This window comes from Cydia strobilella, chromosome 26 (assembly GCF_947568885.1).
Source record: "Cydia strobilella chromosome 26, ilCydStro3.1, whole genome shotgun sequence".
NCBI lineage: Eukaryota > Metazoa > Arthropoda > Insecta > Lepidoptera > Tortricidae > Cydia > Cydia strobilella.
Window position 1 is genome coordinate 7,461,563 of NC_086066.1, and position 15,400 is coordinate 7,476,962.

Genomic DNA, 15,400 nt, shown 5'->3' on the forward strand with positions numbered 1-15,400 from the left:
TTTTAATGTTACTACTAAAGCCTTGGATAGTTTCCTCCCATGGCTGACTAGAAGAACGGAAGCTATCAAACATGCTAAACCAGCAAGTGTAGTTGTAACTCCATCTACTACTAATACAACTCCAGTAAAATCTTCAGAAACAGAAAGTCAACCAACTGATAAATCAAAAACAATTGAAGAGACTAAGGAAATGGATAAGACAACAGCAAAAATTGAACCAATAGCAACAACTGAAACAATAACAACACAACATATACCACCAACAGTCGAACTAAGTGAATCAGACGAGGATGGGACAACAGATCCGTTTTCGGGGTTTTTGAGGAAACTATTCAGAAGTTTGTCAGTTAAAAGCCTTCCCGAATTGCCGGCGTTGGTTAAGCCATTTCTCACCTATTTCGAGGAGTACGTAACCTTATCAGAATCACAAAGTTTCCTTTATCGGAATCTTACCTGACATGGTCCTTGTCATGAGGATTACAAAAATGTCGCTTCCGAACTAGTGTTGATTAAGACTTGAGTCTATTGAGTCTTCTGCTTGAAGACTCGACTCCGGTTTCCAAACTCTTATGTTATAAGTCGAAACTGTAGTTCTTTTTATGTCTTTTTCAGAAGTCTCAATTTTTTTTACAATATTTCTAAATTCATTGTCTTCTTGTAGAATTTTATTTATTTTATTTCTAATTGATTTTCTTATTTCTTATATATTACTATGGTTACGTTACAGATTAGCAAATGATCAACTAAAATCTTTCTTAGTCGGTGATGTGATCATCCCATTTGTAAAAAAAGTTGCACGGGATATTAGAAAAATTATAAAAACTGACCCTGACGTGTTGCACGGTGAGCTGATTTCCTTATTATTTAAAATTGACTTCAAAATTTAAAGTTCTACAACTGTTTTATGCATGCAATTGTTTAATAAATGATCTTTATTCTTCTTCTTTTTATTCATGCACGCTTTATGCATGCACTCACTCATAACTCTCATAAGAAACATTTTTTTTATATACCACGTCGGTGGCAAACAAGCATACGGCCCGCCTGATGGTAAGCAGTCACCGTAGCCTATGGACGCCTGCAACACCAGAGATATTACATGCGCGTTGCCGACCCTTAACATGTACTTAGGTTCACAAGTTGCATGTTCAAAATCAAGGTAGGTATATATGAGTTTTACTTTTAAAACACTGACGTTTATATATTTTTTTTGTTTTTGTTTAATAATGCTGCAGCCTACGCCTGCGACTGTATTGAATCAATACTCTCTCGTTTGCAATATTTCACTTACCTCCACTCGTTGCATAATGTACTATTGCATAGCTTATGCTATTTATTTTAAAATATAAGACTGTCTTACCATTGAGTTGGAGTCGTTGGAGATGAGTGGAGACTTGGAGAGCCATGAGCTTTTGGACTGTGGTTGCGGTTTCAAAGCATTTTTACATTGTCCGATCCAATAACGGCTGTTGGTTGCGATCACAAAGAAGTAAAGAATCATCCGATATGCGATATCAGATTGGACAACGTGAAAAACGCTCTTCGGTACCTACAATTTTCTAATGAATGATTTTCAGCAAGAGTTTACCAAGTGTACACCGCGCTGGCCAACCGCAGCACGGCGCTGGACGCCGACGTCCTCGGCCTGCTGAACGTTTTAGATGACACGTTCGACGAGGCTGAAGAGGAAATAATGCAGAGTACTCTGCACCACGTAAAACGGTTCCCTAATTCAAATAAAACTGGCCAGGAGATTGCTCATGGTGAGTGTATAAATAAGCTTATATCTTCCTCGCGTTGTCCCGGCTTTTTACCGCTGCTCATGGGAGCCTGGTACCGCTTGGCAACTAATTCCAAGAACTGGCACAGTTTCTACAATTGGATTAGTTCAGGCCACAGACCACGTATTCTAAAGACATAGCATAGTCCCGCTACCCCTCTGCCACGCATACGGTAGCTTTACTCGATATATTTGCCAATTTCGAATCAGGCCACCAATCCTACTTCAGTCGGAGGACCACATGTCTTTGAACGGACCAATCACGGCACGGGACTCGCTCACCTCGTCCCCCGCACCCCTGTATTTGTGGCAGCATCGGTTTCATGAAAGAATTGCTCTATACGAGTTCTTTAGAAATAGGTGTTCTGTGGTTCAGGTTCTAGGTTTTGGCCGAAAGGGTGACAATGACAAGTTCCGGTGGTTCCCCGGCCGGCTCCCTGACTCTGCGGGGTTGCGTAATACATCGCAAGTATCGCAACCATGATGTGTTTTGTAGTTTTTGATTTTAAAATACATATATTTTTTGTAATATGTATGCTAGTTTTAAGGTATTTATTTGTCTATGGGCCACTAGTTGCCTGAAATATTTTTTTTTATTTTTATTTTATTTTTTTCATTTCATTTCTACTTATTACAAAAGCGACTGCGATCTGACCCTCCTGTCTAGAGGGAAAACTAGCGAGGGACTTATTGGGATTAATTTATTCAATATCAGCATAAAATTTGAGCTTTTTGTGCTACTAAAAGAAATCTTTGTCAATAATACTACCTAGATTACTATAAAGACATACTTTATATGTAGGTAGTATACTTATAAAACTTTTCATATTCCAGATTTTCTTGATAATATTATTTTAGCGGCAATAAAGAGAATATCCGGAACAGCAAAAGCTAAAACTCTGCTTCTAATGGTAACTGACATAATAGAAAAAAGAGAGCCAGGTCATGGACACGTCAGGCGAAGCCTAAAAAAAATATCTAGACACCTGGGAGCTGATGACGAAGCAAGTAGTGACATAAACGATCCAATTCACATACCTAATATTTCTTCAACAAATATTAGTTACTACAGATCACACAGGGTAAAGAAATCAGTAAATAACTGGCGTAACCAAAATACTCAAACTGATGCTAGTATAATGTACACGCCAGCAATATACAAAGCAATAAGGAATAATTTAGAGGATATTCATCATCTTATGGATAAGTATGGAGTTGCAATATCGTCATCAGAAACCAACGAATACGAATTGAGTGTAGACAGTGAAAGTGAAGACAAAGTTAGAAGTGCACCAGAACAGACAGATAACATACACTTTCGACATAACAAAGAAAGTGAGTCATCAGAATCATCAGAATATAGTGATTCTGGCGAATTACTTAAAATTAGACATAAAGAAATTCCTAAATATGATAAGGTTTCGTCGAAAATTTTCAAACATTTAATTGAACGAAATAGTAAGGCACAAAGTGGCTATGATGATGTGGGATTGAGGGTATGGATTAAAACTGAAGAGGACGAAACTAAGAAAAAAACAATCTTAGTTCCGCAATGGTCATTATTGACTAAACTTATAAAAGACAACGTACTCGAATTCGACGATTCCAAAAACACGCGTAGGTATGTTACATCTAGAACTACTAATTGGAAAGACAACAAGAATAAAACCATTACCAAGGCCATGACACTAAGCCCGGGAGATGGCATGATGAGTAACTACATTAACAATGCTATTCCAAGAAAACATAAACTCACAACTCAATTTTCCCTGTCACAACAAACAAACACTTATCCGTCACGTTATCAATTTAAACTTGTGTCTGTATCTACCACTGAAGATACTAAAATATTTAATAAAAAAAGAGGACCTGAATATCCAAAAATTGACAAACACTTAGAGTCAACACAGCTATACACAGGCAAACCAGTAACGAAAATGAAACATACAAAAGACAACAAAGGAAAGGAAACATCTAGAACCACAAAACAATATTTTACCAAAGGCAAAATTAAAACCTCCGGTGTGCAAAACAGTGAAAAGGATGACAGTGATAAAGAATATACGAGTATTGAAGGAGAAACACCGAAAGAATTTAAAGACAGCATCTCGGACACGGATTGTTCTTCAGAAGATACAGGTAAAATAAATACTCCAAATACTTTGACAGGTAACACACCTATTAGTGACAAATACTAATAAGTAATAACTAATCGAAACGTCAATCAATGCACACGGATTTTAGTTCGATGGATTGCAGGAATTATCACTACTAATGTCTTCACGTTTAAACCGGTAAACCGATTTAGATGAATTTTGGTATGGAGATAGTTGGAGATTCGGGGAAGGACATAGAATAGTTTTTATCAATCATCATCATAATTCTATGCAGACGAAGTCGCGGACAGAAGATCTAATAAATGAGGGCTATCGTTTTTTTGCTCACCAGTTGGCGCCCCTGTTGATGGTGGTCCAAAAGACTAAAGAACAGCTATCAGTCATTGAAGTGACAAGTGACATTTGACATTTCCAACTATGGAAAAGACCACCATCTACACTAGCGCCCCTAGCGGCGAATTCATACGCGTTAGCCCTCATTATGATCGCTTGACGACCAAAACATCGATAAGCTTCATAACCTAGAGAACTTTCATAATTTGAATTTCATTCAGGGGACCTGTTTGAGGAGAATCCAGAGAATATAGACGAGACACTACTATCTCCTTTACGACATTCACAAGGAAGAACGAAGCATCAAAAACATTCGAGAAAACATCGTCATAGACATAAAAAACGCACACATAAACATGGTGAGTAATTATACCTTTTTTTTATAATGCTCTCGAGTTAAAAAAAACATCAAGTGAGAAACAAATTGTATTTCTACTACCCAGTTTCGCTATGAGAATATGTAATCATGAAAATTTAATTCTCACTGTAATATTTCTTATGTAAATTTGCAGGTCATAAACACTCGCATCATAGTAAAAGAAAATACGAGAGTCTTAAACGTAAATATCAAAGATTAAAAGATATATTGGCTGCACGGAAAGTAAGTACGGATCGTAGCAGCCCGGTAGAAAGTAAAAAACATGTTGATGTAAATATGAATCGAGCAGACATGAAAGTAATATATCCGAAAAGTTCTGATAACAGAAAAACACCGGCTGCCGAAATAAATTATAGTCCACCTGAAATTACAACGCCGGCACTTAAAGTAAATCATAGAATTAATAGAATCAATTTGTTCTTAGACGACTATGATATAAAAGCCGAAATTACAAAGGAAAGCTCTACTATTCGTAATAATGGTATTTTTAGAAAAGCTTTTCCGCTAAATACTACAGTTGTTTTCGACGCGAATGATTCCAGTGGAGCAGAAAGAGAATTAAAGGAGAATATTCACGATACGATTAGACATATGGATTTTGATAATAACAATGTGTCAAGAAGTTATCACGATGATGATACGTCTACAGTCCGCATCTTAGAATCGTCGGAAACGGATGTTGAGGCAGTACTAAAAAGCAACATTTACAAAGCTGTGAAGAAATTGTTAAAGTGAAACGCAAATGCTCAGATATTGTTGAAGTTGTACAGAATGATCATAGCGGAAGACAGTTAATTAATAAAAATATTTTTCTATCAATAAATAATTAGTTACATTTGCCAATTGCCTGTACAAGTATAGATCCCTTTATGTTATTAACATTACTATTAACGAGTATGCGTTAATATTCGGTTAAGTCACACGAACCTATAGCCGCCGCCATACAATCGAAGTTACACGAAATTTGACATGAACATTCAAGTAACATTAAATCTATGTATGTTACCTACTACTTCGTTGCTAGAAATCGTAATATCTTGGAAGATCAGTCTCACAGGATTACATAATCCTTGCATTCTAAACATTCCATTATGGAAAATAAAATACCTAAGTATATTTTTTTTTACCGCGGACCTGCCAATTTACACCAAACCAAATAATCTGTATGTTATTTTGCATAGAAATTTACAGCACTTGCTTTGGTTAGGATATTTAAAAAAATAGCCTTGTGAAATATGCAGTCGTATCGTAATCTAAAATAACTAGTTTTCCATTTCAGCACAGGTAGTAAAGTTTTGAAACCTCGTTATAGTGAATCAATTTGAAGCCACACAGTGTATTTGCAACTTATGGAGACTACATATAATGAAAAACCCGAACGTTTAAAATTGTGATAAATTTTAACCTCGTGAGTCTAAATGTACATTAAAATGTACATATTCATTGCAATCTAATTTGAACCTTTTGATGAAACAAATAGAGTAGCATTTCTTTTGTTTCACTGCGTTGTAAAACAAACGAAATTCGTTCCAATTTACTTATAGAATAAGGTTCAAATTAAAAATGGAAAACTTTATATGGTGAGTCTTACGAGGTTAAGGTATATAAAACTGTAACGTCTACCTGGCAGCTGTGCCGATTTTAATTTTGTTGTTGATTTTTTTAGTCATATTTCGATTCAATTTGGTGGATAGAGTTCCCTATTCTGTATAGTATAAGCACAATTTCACCGTATGCCCTAAAAATCTACTGAGTTACGTATGGTATTAGAGTTTTGAATGATTCACGGTTAGTTTCACTAGACTTATATTGACCGGGATATAGACCGTGATTACCTTTACATAAATACAAAAGTGTAAATAATACAAAAGGTATGTATGTATGTATGTAAACACTTTATTGTACATAAGACAGATTACAAACACAATAAAAGAACATAAATATATACAATGTACAAATACAAGGTAAATATAAGTCTACGTATGGTATGTTCGTAATTCAATTATTTTTTTAGTCTCAAATAGGTATTTCGTATTTATTTCACCTAGAATGATGAGCCCTTGAAACCAGCCAAATTTTATCAAAATTTAACAAAAAAAATCTTGACCGCTAACAATTAAGTCACTTTTAAACTGTTTCGACTTCAGGTCATGCAGACATGAATACCTCGAGTAATGTTGAGTCTAACCTTCACATCACTGTTGTTACAATTGATATCCAAGAGCACACCGCAGACAAAATCGATTCACATAGAAACCTACTGGAAAACAACGTATGTGACTGACCACGTACCAGACTATTGGAATCATGGGCCGATTTATGTTCCTGATCTTTTGGGAAAGAAACCAGAAATCTTTCCAGCTTGGTTACCTAAAAAAGAAACAAGTAGTACTACAGAAACCAAACCTATAGAGAATGAGACCGAAACTCAAGTAGCAGAAAGTACATCTCCAGAAACTGATATTACTACTATTATTACACCTCCAACACAAATATATACAACAATAACAACAGAAGAAACTACAATTGATATAACAACAACGCCTGGCAAAGAAAGTGATTCAACGCATCTTGAAACAACCACAGCACGCCAATCAACATTGGAAACAACATTTTACGAGTATGATGTTGAATACAACAAAACTGAGCCAACAACGGAACCAGTAACTCCAACGACTACGATTCCATCATCATCAAGAGCATATCTTAAAGAAATCGAGCCAGTTATTAGAGCGATTGAGCGGGAATCGACAACGGATCCTTTTTCCGTATTTTTGCGGAAAATGTTTATAATTTTGACAACTAAAAGGAATGAAGATTTGCCATTGCTGATTAATCAATTCAGAGAATATGTCTCGACGTACGTATTGTATATTGCAGACATCTGATTACAACATATTACAGACAAAATTGCTGACCATTGCAGCCACATTTTGAAAATCGGCTGTAGATTTTGAGGTCATAGCTGGTTATTAAGCTTTAACTCTTTATAGGTAGGTCTCAAAAAGTACCACCTTATATAACATCATCTCATTATATTTTTTATTGAGCAGAATTTAGGACTATAGATTGCCGATGAGGCTTGAATAGAGAATTTTTAAGGAAGCTTGGACTGATTCTAATGAGCTTGTTTCATCAAATTGACAATTATCATTTGTTGTTATTCATCAGGCTACTGACCAGCGGGCAGCTAGAACCGTTGGGCATGCAGGCCAATTCGTACATCGCAACAAGGCTTCTAATATTAGAGAAGTATCCAATGCAAGCGCTGCGTCGTAAGTTGTTGTTTCCTTTCAGTATTGTTTTTTTTTTCGAGGTGTGCAATAAAGAGTATTTGTATTGTATTGTACTATTTTCACATGATGATGCAAACGCCAAATTTTAATTAATACAGTTCAGTATAGAACCTCGATTGTACAAACCCTTCATTATCTAACTTAGTTTAACCCTTAAATGCATAATGATGTATATATGCATCGTATATTTGATGGTTTTTTTAAATACTATGATTTTTTTCTTTATTTTTCCCTCAATCTATACAACATGACACATCTATTTCAATTTATTAAAAAGTTATACAAAAAATCATGCATTTAAGGGTTAACCGACCTTTTTTCACGTTTTTTATAAATTATAGCTGGTCAAGCAAATCTTGTCAGTAGAAGAAGGCGGCAAATTTAAAAAATGTAGGCGCGAAGGGATATTGTCCCATAGAAAATTTGAATTTCGCGCCTTTTTCTACTGACAAGATTTGCTTGACCAACTATAAACAATTTTACGGTTTAGACTCATTTGTTTCAGTCACTCGTGCGACATGTTAACAACAGTTTATATTCGATTATTGCAAACCTTTACGGTGTTTTATTTATATTTAAACAAAAATTTAATGAACTCCGGCTGGCCAGATTTATCAGTATGAAAAGGCGGCATATTTGAAGAAATTTTGGCGCGTTGGATCGATCTTTTTCTGACAAAGTTGACTTGCCAGAGTCACTGTTTTTGAGTTACCTACTGTTTTTGTGTAAAAAGGTGATGTTTTTGTTTGAACTCTGACAAAACAAACACCCGAACTTTTGATTATTAGAACCAGCTTCGGTCTCAGTATTGTTTCTTTGGTTATTGATGAGCAATACCTAAAGAAAAATTGTATTGTATTGTGCAAGTCATAACTATCTCATTTTACTTTACTGTAACCCAGGAAGGGGATAAATATTAGTTCGAGAAACGGGACCAGTAGGCGTGTAATGGATGCAAGAAAGAAAGAAAAGTACTTCGAGAAGCAGAATGAAAATTGTGATAGCTAAAATATTTGTTTATCTTGTAGATTTTTTTGATGTACTCCAAAAAAAACTGGCTCAAAGAAACAAGAAGTTGTCCAAAGAGGTGAACGATATTTTAGACTATATGGACGATACATACGATGAAGCGGAGGAAGAGGCCATGCAGGCGGTTCTACGTGAGGCTTACTTGTATCCAGATACTAAAAACTATAATAAGATTGCTCAAGGTATGAAACAAATAAATATATATTACAAGACAATTTTGCACAGATCGACCTAGTCCCACAGTTCAACAAGGCTTGTGTTGTGGATACTAGACTAGATAAATATATGTGACGTTTTCAACCAAAAGGTACCACATTGTCGCTTGTCGATAAGGTTGATTTCTAATTGAAGCTATATGGAAATAGCGCCTTACTGACAAGCGACAATAAGTACCCTTTTGGTTGAAGATGGCACATATACTTAATATAACAGAAAACATCCATAACTCAGGAACAAATATATAAACATACAAATAAATGCCCTTACCAGGATTCGAACCCGAGACCTGCTTCGCAGGGTCACTACCGACTAGACTGTTATACAATTATATCTTTTTATATAATGAAGGTAGATATAGTTTAGCAGGCCATTTCCATCAGTAGAAAAACGCGGCAAATTTTGTTTACGTATTGGATGTATGTTGATATTGTTGATGTATATTATTAATTAGAAGATTAACCCCCGATGCAAAAAGATGTGTTATAAGTTTGACCGCTACTATGTGTGTATGTGTGTCTGTATGTGTCACCATAGCTCTTAAACGGGATGTGGCTTTTTTTATTAAGATAAGATTATATATTTCTTTGCAAAAATGTAGTGGTATTTGAAAGCAGGTTTTCTAGCAGAGGTTCTAAGACATGTTTTTTTTTTAATCTGTTCATCCGTTAAATTGCGTTGGATGCTTTAAATTTCGATATGATAAATATGATCTGTTTTATAATTTTCAGAATCATAAACATTTTTCTAGTCATAAAGACAACACTGCCTTAACATAAGTATTTTATATTATGTATATATATAATTTTTTTTTTAGGTTTTGTAGATTATGTGTTTCTAAAACCATTGATGAGAGTGACGGGAACCTCAAGAGGCAACGTTCTGTTTAAAATGATAAAAGATGCTTTAATAAAATTAGCAAAGTCTGATCATGTTATCTTTTCACCGGCGTTTTATGCAAATCTTCGTAAATCCTTTAAGAAAACACAAAAACTCAGACACGAGTCGTCTAGCACAGACACTGAAGAAAATATATCAAGTAAAGAAAGTATAGATTTAAGCGACATAAGTAGTAATTGCTCAAGTGAGAGTTCCGACACAATAACAAGTTCCGATGAGGAAGAAAAGAGCAGTAACAAAAGAACACGTAAGAATTTTCAATTTAAGAATAATAAATTAGTAAAACCTGAGAATTTTAAGAAACAAAACATACTTAGCAATAGAGCAAAATCGAGGAAAATAAAATCATATGAAGTGTTAAGCAAATTAAGGCCTATACAGAAAAAACAAAATGGTGCTATTGAGAATAATAGAGAAATTCGCCGACATTCTTACCAACATATTCTATCAAGCACATCCACAACTATTGATGCCAACGTTATCACTGCGGCAGAATCTAGTGATATTGAAAGGGTACTTAAATCGAAAATCTATGATAGTTTTAGACGTACGGATTATGTAAACTATAATACATCTAGAACATTAAAACATGGACCCACATATCAAGTCAATGAACATGGGAAATCTAGTGAAACTGACTTTGAGAGAGAATTGAAGAGAAATATTTATAAAGCGGGGTTATAAAATTTGAGCAAAATAACGTGAAGTGTTATATTTTATTAGTTTACATAGACATAGATATCATAACATATTTCAGTTTTCGACAAATAAAAAATGTTTAATTATTACTAAAAGTTCTATTATCTAATGTAGAGACGCTGAACTGCAAACATCGAGCATTATACGCAGTTTTATAAGCAGATTCGACGGATTTATCGACGAACGCTAGTACGTTCTTCTGTTCGCGACAGGGCTCGGAACCGGTATTTTTTAAAAACCCCGAAATAGCCCAATATTTTGAATTTTTTTATGCTCATTACTTAGGACTGAATCATGTATTTAGGAAACAATTTTGCATTATTAAAACGTCACATTTTAAATGAAATTATAAACAAAAGAACGAAAAAGAACGTAATAATACCGGTATTTTTGTATGGAGCAAATACCGGTTTCCGACCCCTGGTTCGCGAGAATGCTCAATACAATTGAATGTCTCAAGTTCAGCACCTTAACTTACTAACGTATCATTGTCTTAGTTATTAATGTTTACAATGTCCGCCGATAAAGTGTTTGTATTATAATCCATTGTAAAAATAAATCTCCAAAAATAAAATTAAGTATACTTTCTATTCTAACTTATCTTTAATCAATACAAAACATAATGTACAAACAATAACTAGTCCATAGATTAGATATATCTTCACTTAATAATTCATTCTTGGTAATTAGCTTTCATTGTTATAATTACACCTTTATTGTTACCCCCTTCTTCTTTCTTTATTACTTCAGTATTCGAAGGCTCATCACCAATCATCAATCCTGAAAAGTCCATACCGAAAACAGAGTCCCAGTTCATTAAGTACTCCCCATTCCGCAAATTCTTGCCCTCTGGCCCAATCATATTATTAATTTCCTTGGCGAGGTTTCCAATATTTATTAATCTCTCTATAGTGTTACTTTTATTAGACTGTCTCATAACAGATGTTGGTTTAGATTTCAATGGAAGACTTTGTATATTATCAGTATCAGCTATAGTACTATGGCTACCTCGATGTCTGTTTTTAATCTTTTTATCGGTTGTAGGACTTTTGCTTACTGTATGGTCTTCTGTGCTATCATTTGACCTCACATAGATACTTTTGTCCCACGCGGCCTCTTTATCGCCCTTAGACTCAGTTGAATTCGAGCTCTCATCAGATATTTCTTTTGAATTAGCTCTCATGTTATTCTCATTTTCACCAAAAAGTACATTCTCACCAGGCTCGCTTTTATCGCTAAAACGCAATGCTAGTGGTCGTCCTGCATTTACTTTATTGAATCTCCTTTTCTTATGAAGTTGTTCATTATCCTTTTCATAAATAAACGGCGTTACGAATGGTACTGTTTCTTTATTGGAGCCATTTTTACCCTTAACTACTTGAGAGATAAATTGTCTCCAATAATGTTTAATCATTTTCATCAACTCATGTCTAACGATATCATCAAGGTTACAATAATGGTCAAACAAAAAGTACTCTAATGCGCCCTTTAATATGTCTGCTAAATTTACGTCGTCTGATATCCTTCTATGAACCAAAGCCAGTAAAACTTCAACGAATTTGTCACTTTCTCCAACAAACAAGGAATTGACATAATCAACCAAGTCCTGTATCTCCCCATAATCTTCATTTGTGAATACATCTATTATATCATCTAAATGCTGACGAAGCGTTTCAGCAGGTGCATCTTTAAGTAGTCCTAATTTATCAGATGCGTATTTTTTGATATCAGCTAACTCGTAAGACTTACACCCTTTATACACATCTTTCCATAATTCATCATCTAATATCGCAAATGCTTGCTCAAGAACGTTGTTATCATAAGTTTTTAATACTTTGGCAGCTTCTAAGACAAAATCAGTAAATTTTAAATCCGGCGAGGTTTCCGTTCTCATATCGACATCGTCTTTTTTAGTATCGTTTATATTTATTGGATTTAGTTCTCTTTCTATTTGAGGATTGTCATTGTCAGTATCAATCCTCAGTTCACTTTCTGTATTATCACTTTCATCCGAGTGTGCACGGAAACGTGGATTTATTGGTATACGATAAATTCCTTTTACTGTGTTTACTAGAAGAATATTAATAACACGCATAAAAGTTAAAAGCTCATAATACAGATTTATATGTAAACAACGCAGTAAATAATATACTTACTAGAAACACTGAGCAACACCACACACACGATTACATTCATATTACTAAAAAAATGCATTTAAAATATATGTTCAATAAAATATATAGAAATCAATTTTGTTCAACCTAATATTTGGTTTACTACAAAATAGAGACATAAAATTTATGGGTACTAAAATTCGTCTTATTTGTAGCCACATTTCAAACATAGCTAATGCTGACAGTGACAGGGTGTCAGACATCACCATCAACACTGCTATAGGCATTTACACAATTTGACATAAACATTCCAGTAACATATATCTATTATGTCTTCGTTGCTAGAAATTGTAATGAAATTAGAGCGATTAGAAGTTTTATACAAAACTTATTTCTATATTTTCTTTGTATAACAATTTTTATTTCATGTCATTTTATGTTACTCGAATGTTCATGTCAAATTTCATGTTATTTCAGAATGTCGTTTTAAAATGAGAACGTATCTTCGATTGTATGGCGGTGGCTAGTTTCATGTGACTTGTAAGTGCGAAAGTTTTTAAGTGTTTTCAGATTCCACAATTTAACTCATCTAATATTGTCTTCGGTTACCGCGATCACTCATCTACATACAATTCTTCTATAATGTTACGCTCATACATTATCATATTATGTTTGCAAGCAAAGTTATCTACATTAACAACTACTTTAAAGCAATTTTCCGAAACCACGGAAATAAGCCCTGATAACTGGAGTGACATCCCTAATTTCGTGAAAAAAACAGCTAATCCTAAGCTACCGAAACAAAAGAATACGACAAACAACCAAACAGGCATGGCAGATACGGTGTATAAAATTTACGAAGATGCCGAAGATAGAAGTGATAAGGAAACTACAACATCAAATGGAGTACCAGTCACTTTGACACAGAAACAAACAGACACGGCAGAAACGTATCAAATATTATACGATGATGGAGAAACTATAATATCAAATCACAAAAAAGAAGATAATGATGGTTTTATTGCTACAGCAGGAGTAACAGTCACTCCTAGGCGAACTATTACGACACAAAAACAAAAAGACAGGGCAGAAACGGTTTATCAAATATACGAAGATGTCGAAAATAGAAATGATAAGGAAACTACAACATCAAATGGAGTACCAGTCACTTTGACACAGAAACAAACAGACACGGCAGAAACTTATCAAATATTATACGATGATGAAAAAGAAAGCACAACTTCAAATGAAAAAGAATATGGCCCTATTTTGAGAACAATAGTAACGGTCACTCCGAGGTTTATTTATGTTCTGAATTCAAATGCTTCAAAGGTGTTCAAGCATTTTCAAAATTAGAAAATCGTTGATGTTTGCCTAAAAAATCTACGAATTAGAATAACTATAGAAGTGACTGCTTTGGTTAGTTTGGTTTCATTTCACCTAAATATCAAATGCCATTATAGGTATCAATCAATAAATAAATAAATATTACAGGACATTCTTACACAGATTGACGTCCCACGGTAAGCCCAAGAAGGCCTGTGTTATGGGTACTCAGAAAACGATATATATAATATATAAATACTTAAATACATAGAAAACACCCATGACTCAAGAACAAATATCTGTTCTCATCACACAAATAAATGCCCTTACCGGGATTCGAACCCAGGACCATCGGCTTCACAGGCAGGGTCACTACCCACTAGGCCAGACCGGTCGTCAATCAATACATCAATAGGTACACTAGACTTATATTGACCGGGATATATACCGCGATTACCTTTTGTATTGTTTGTGATCTCCCGATATTTCGACGCAGTTACATTGTTCACGGGTGACTGAAGGCGAAGGTAATCACGGTCTATATTCCGGTCAATATAAGTCTAGTGAAACTGACCGTGAATCATTAAAAACTCTTATCAATAGGTACATAACAACAGTCCCCCACCGCGAAGCCGGGGCGAGTCGCTTGTTTACACTTATATGTATCGCATAAACATATAATTGTGACGTTTTCAATCAAAAGGTACCACATTGTCGCTTAACAAAAGGACGAAAATTGCTTGTATCTTTATACGAGAAACCTGTCAGAGCGTCCTTATGGCAAGCGACAATGTGGTACCTTTTGCTTGAAAACGACACAATTATCTACAATTGCCAAAGCAAGTACTACCATCTACCGTTCTCATACGTTTTCTTGTGCATAGTATAGGCACAGAATAAGTAATAGTGGTAATAGTATTATCATACAGAACGGCCACGCACCGCCCCGCCCGACTCGAATTACCTCGCCCCGCGACACCCTTAAGGGATCCAGTAGGAGTTAATTTTGACCCATTGGTCGCGCATATCTCCTTGATCATTCCACGAAAACCAAAAATAATGCATAAAAACAACAACAAATATAGCACAATATAAAGCCATTGTCAATTTGAATGATCCTTGAAATGTGAAACCAAATTCCAACGTCAAACACGATCTGTCAATATTTTGGCGCCAACGTAAACGGATGCGTTCACAATCGTGGCAAACTT

The 15,400-nt window shown here is 34.9% G+C and overlaps 3 protein-coding genes across 3 annotated transcripts; 2 read left to right on the forward strand and 1 right to left on the reverse strand.

Moving 5' to 3' along the window:
• The first annotated feature begins 1,382 nt into the window (after window positions 1–1,382).
• Window positions 1,383–6,771, forward strand: LOC134753069 (uncharacterized). Its single transcript, XM_063688831.1, has 4 exons — window positions 1,383–1,428; window positions 1,578–1,763; window positions 4,743–4,906; window positions 6,757–6,771. The coding sequence occupies exons 1-4, from the start codon at window positions 1,383–1,385 to the stop codon at window positions 6,769–6,771; spliced, it is 411 nt and encodes a 136-aa protein (XP_063544901.1).
• A 473-nt stretch (window positions 6,772–7,244) lies between these two features.
• LOC134753070 (uncharacterized) lies at window positions 7,245–10,872 on the forward strand. The gene is made up of 5 exons (XM_063688832.1): window positions 7,245–7,469; window positions 7,781–7,884; window positions 8,934–9,116; window positions 9,968–10,563; window positions 10,864–10,872. Exons 1-5 carry the CDS (start codon window positions 7,393–7,395, stop codon window positions 10,870–10,872), a joined length of 969 nt encoding a protein of 322 aa, XP_063544902.1. The 5' UTR covers window positions 7,245–7,392.
• A 549-nt stretch (window positions 10,873–11,421) lies between these two features.
• On the reverse strand, window positions 11,422–13,011 carry LOC134753245 (uncharacterized). The gene is made up of 2 exons (XM_063689047.1): window positions 12,906–13,011; window positions 11,422–12,819 (listed from the first exon to the last, which is right to left on the reverse strand). The coding sequence occupies exons 1-2, from the start codon at window positions 12,961–12,963 to the stop codon at window positions 11,423–11,425; spliced, it is 1,455 nt and encodes a 484-aa protein (XP_063545117.1). The 5' UTR covers window positions 12,964–13,011; the 3' UTR covers window position 11,422.
• Between the last annotated feature and the right edge of the window lie 2,389 nt (window positions 13,012–15,400).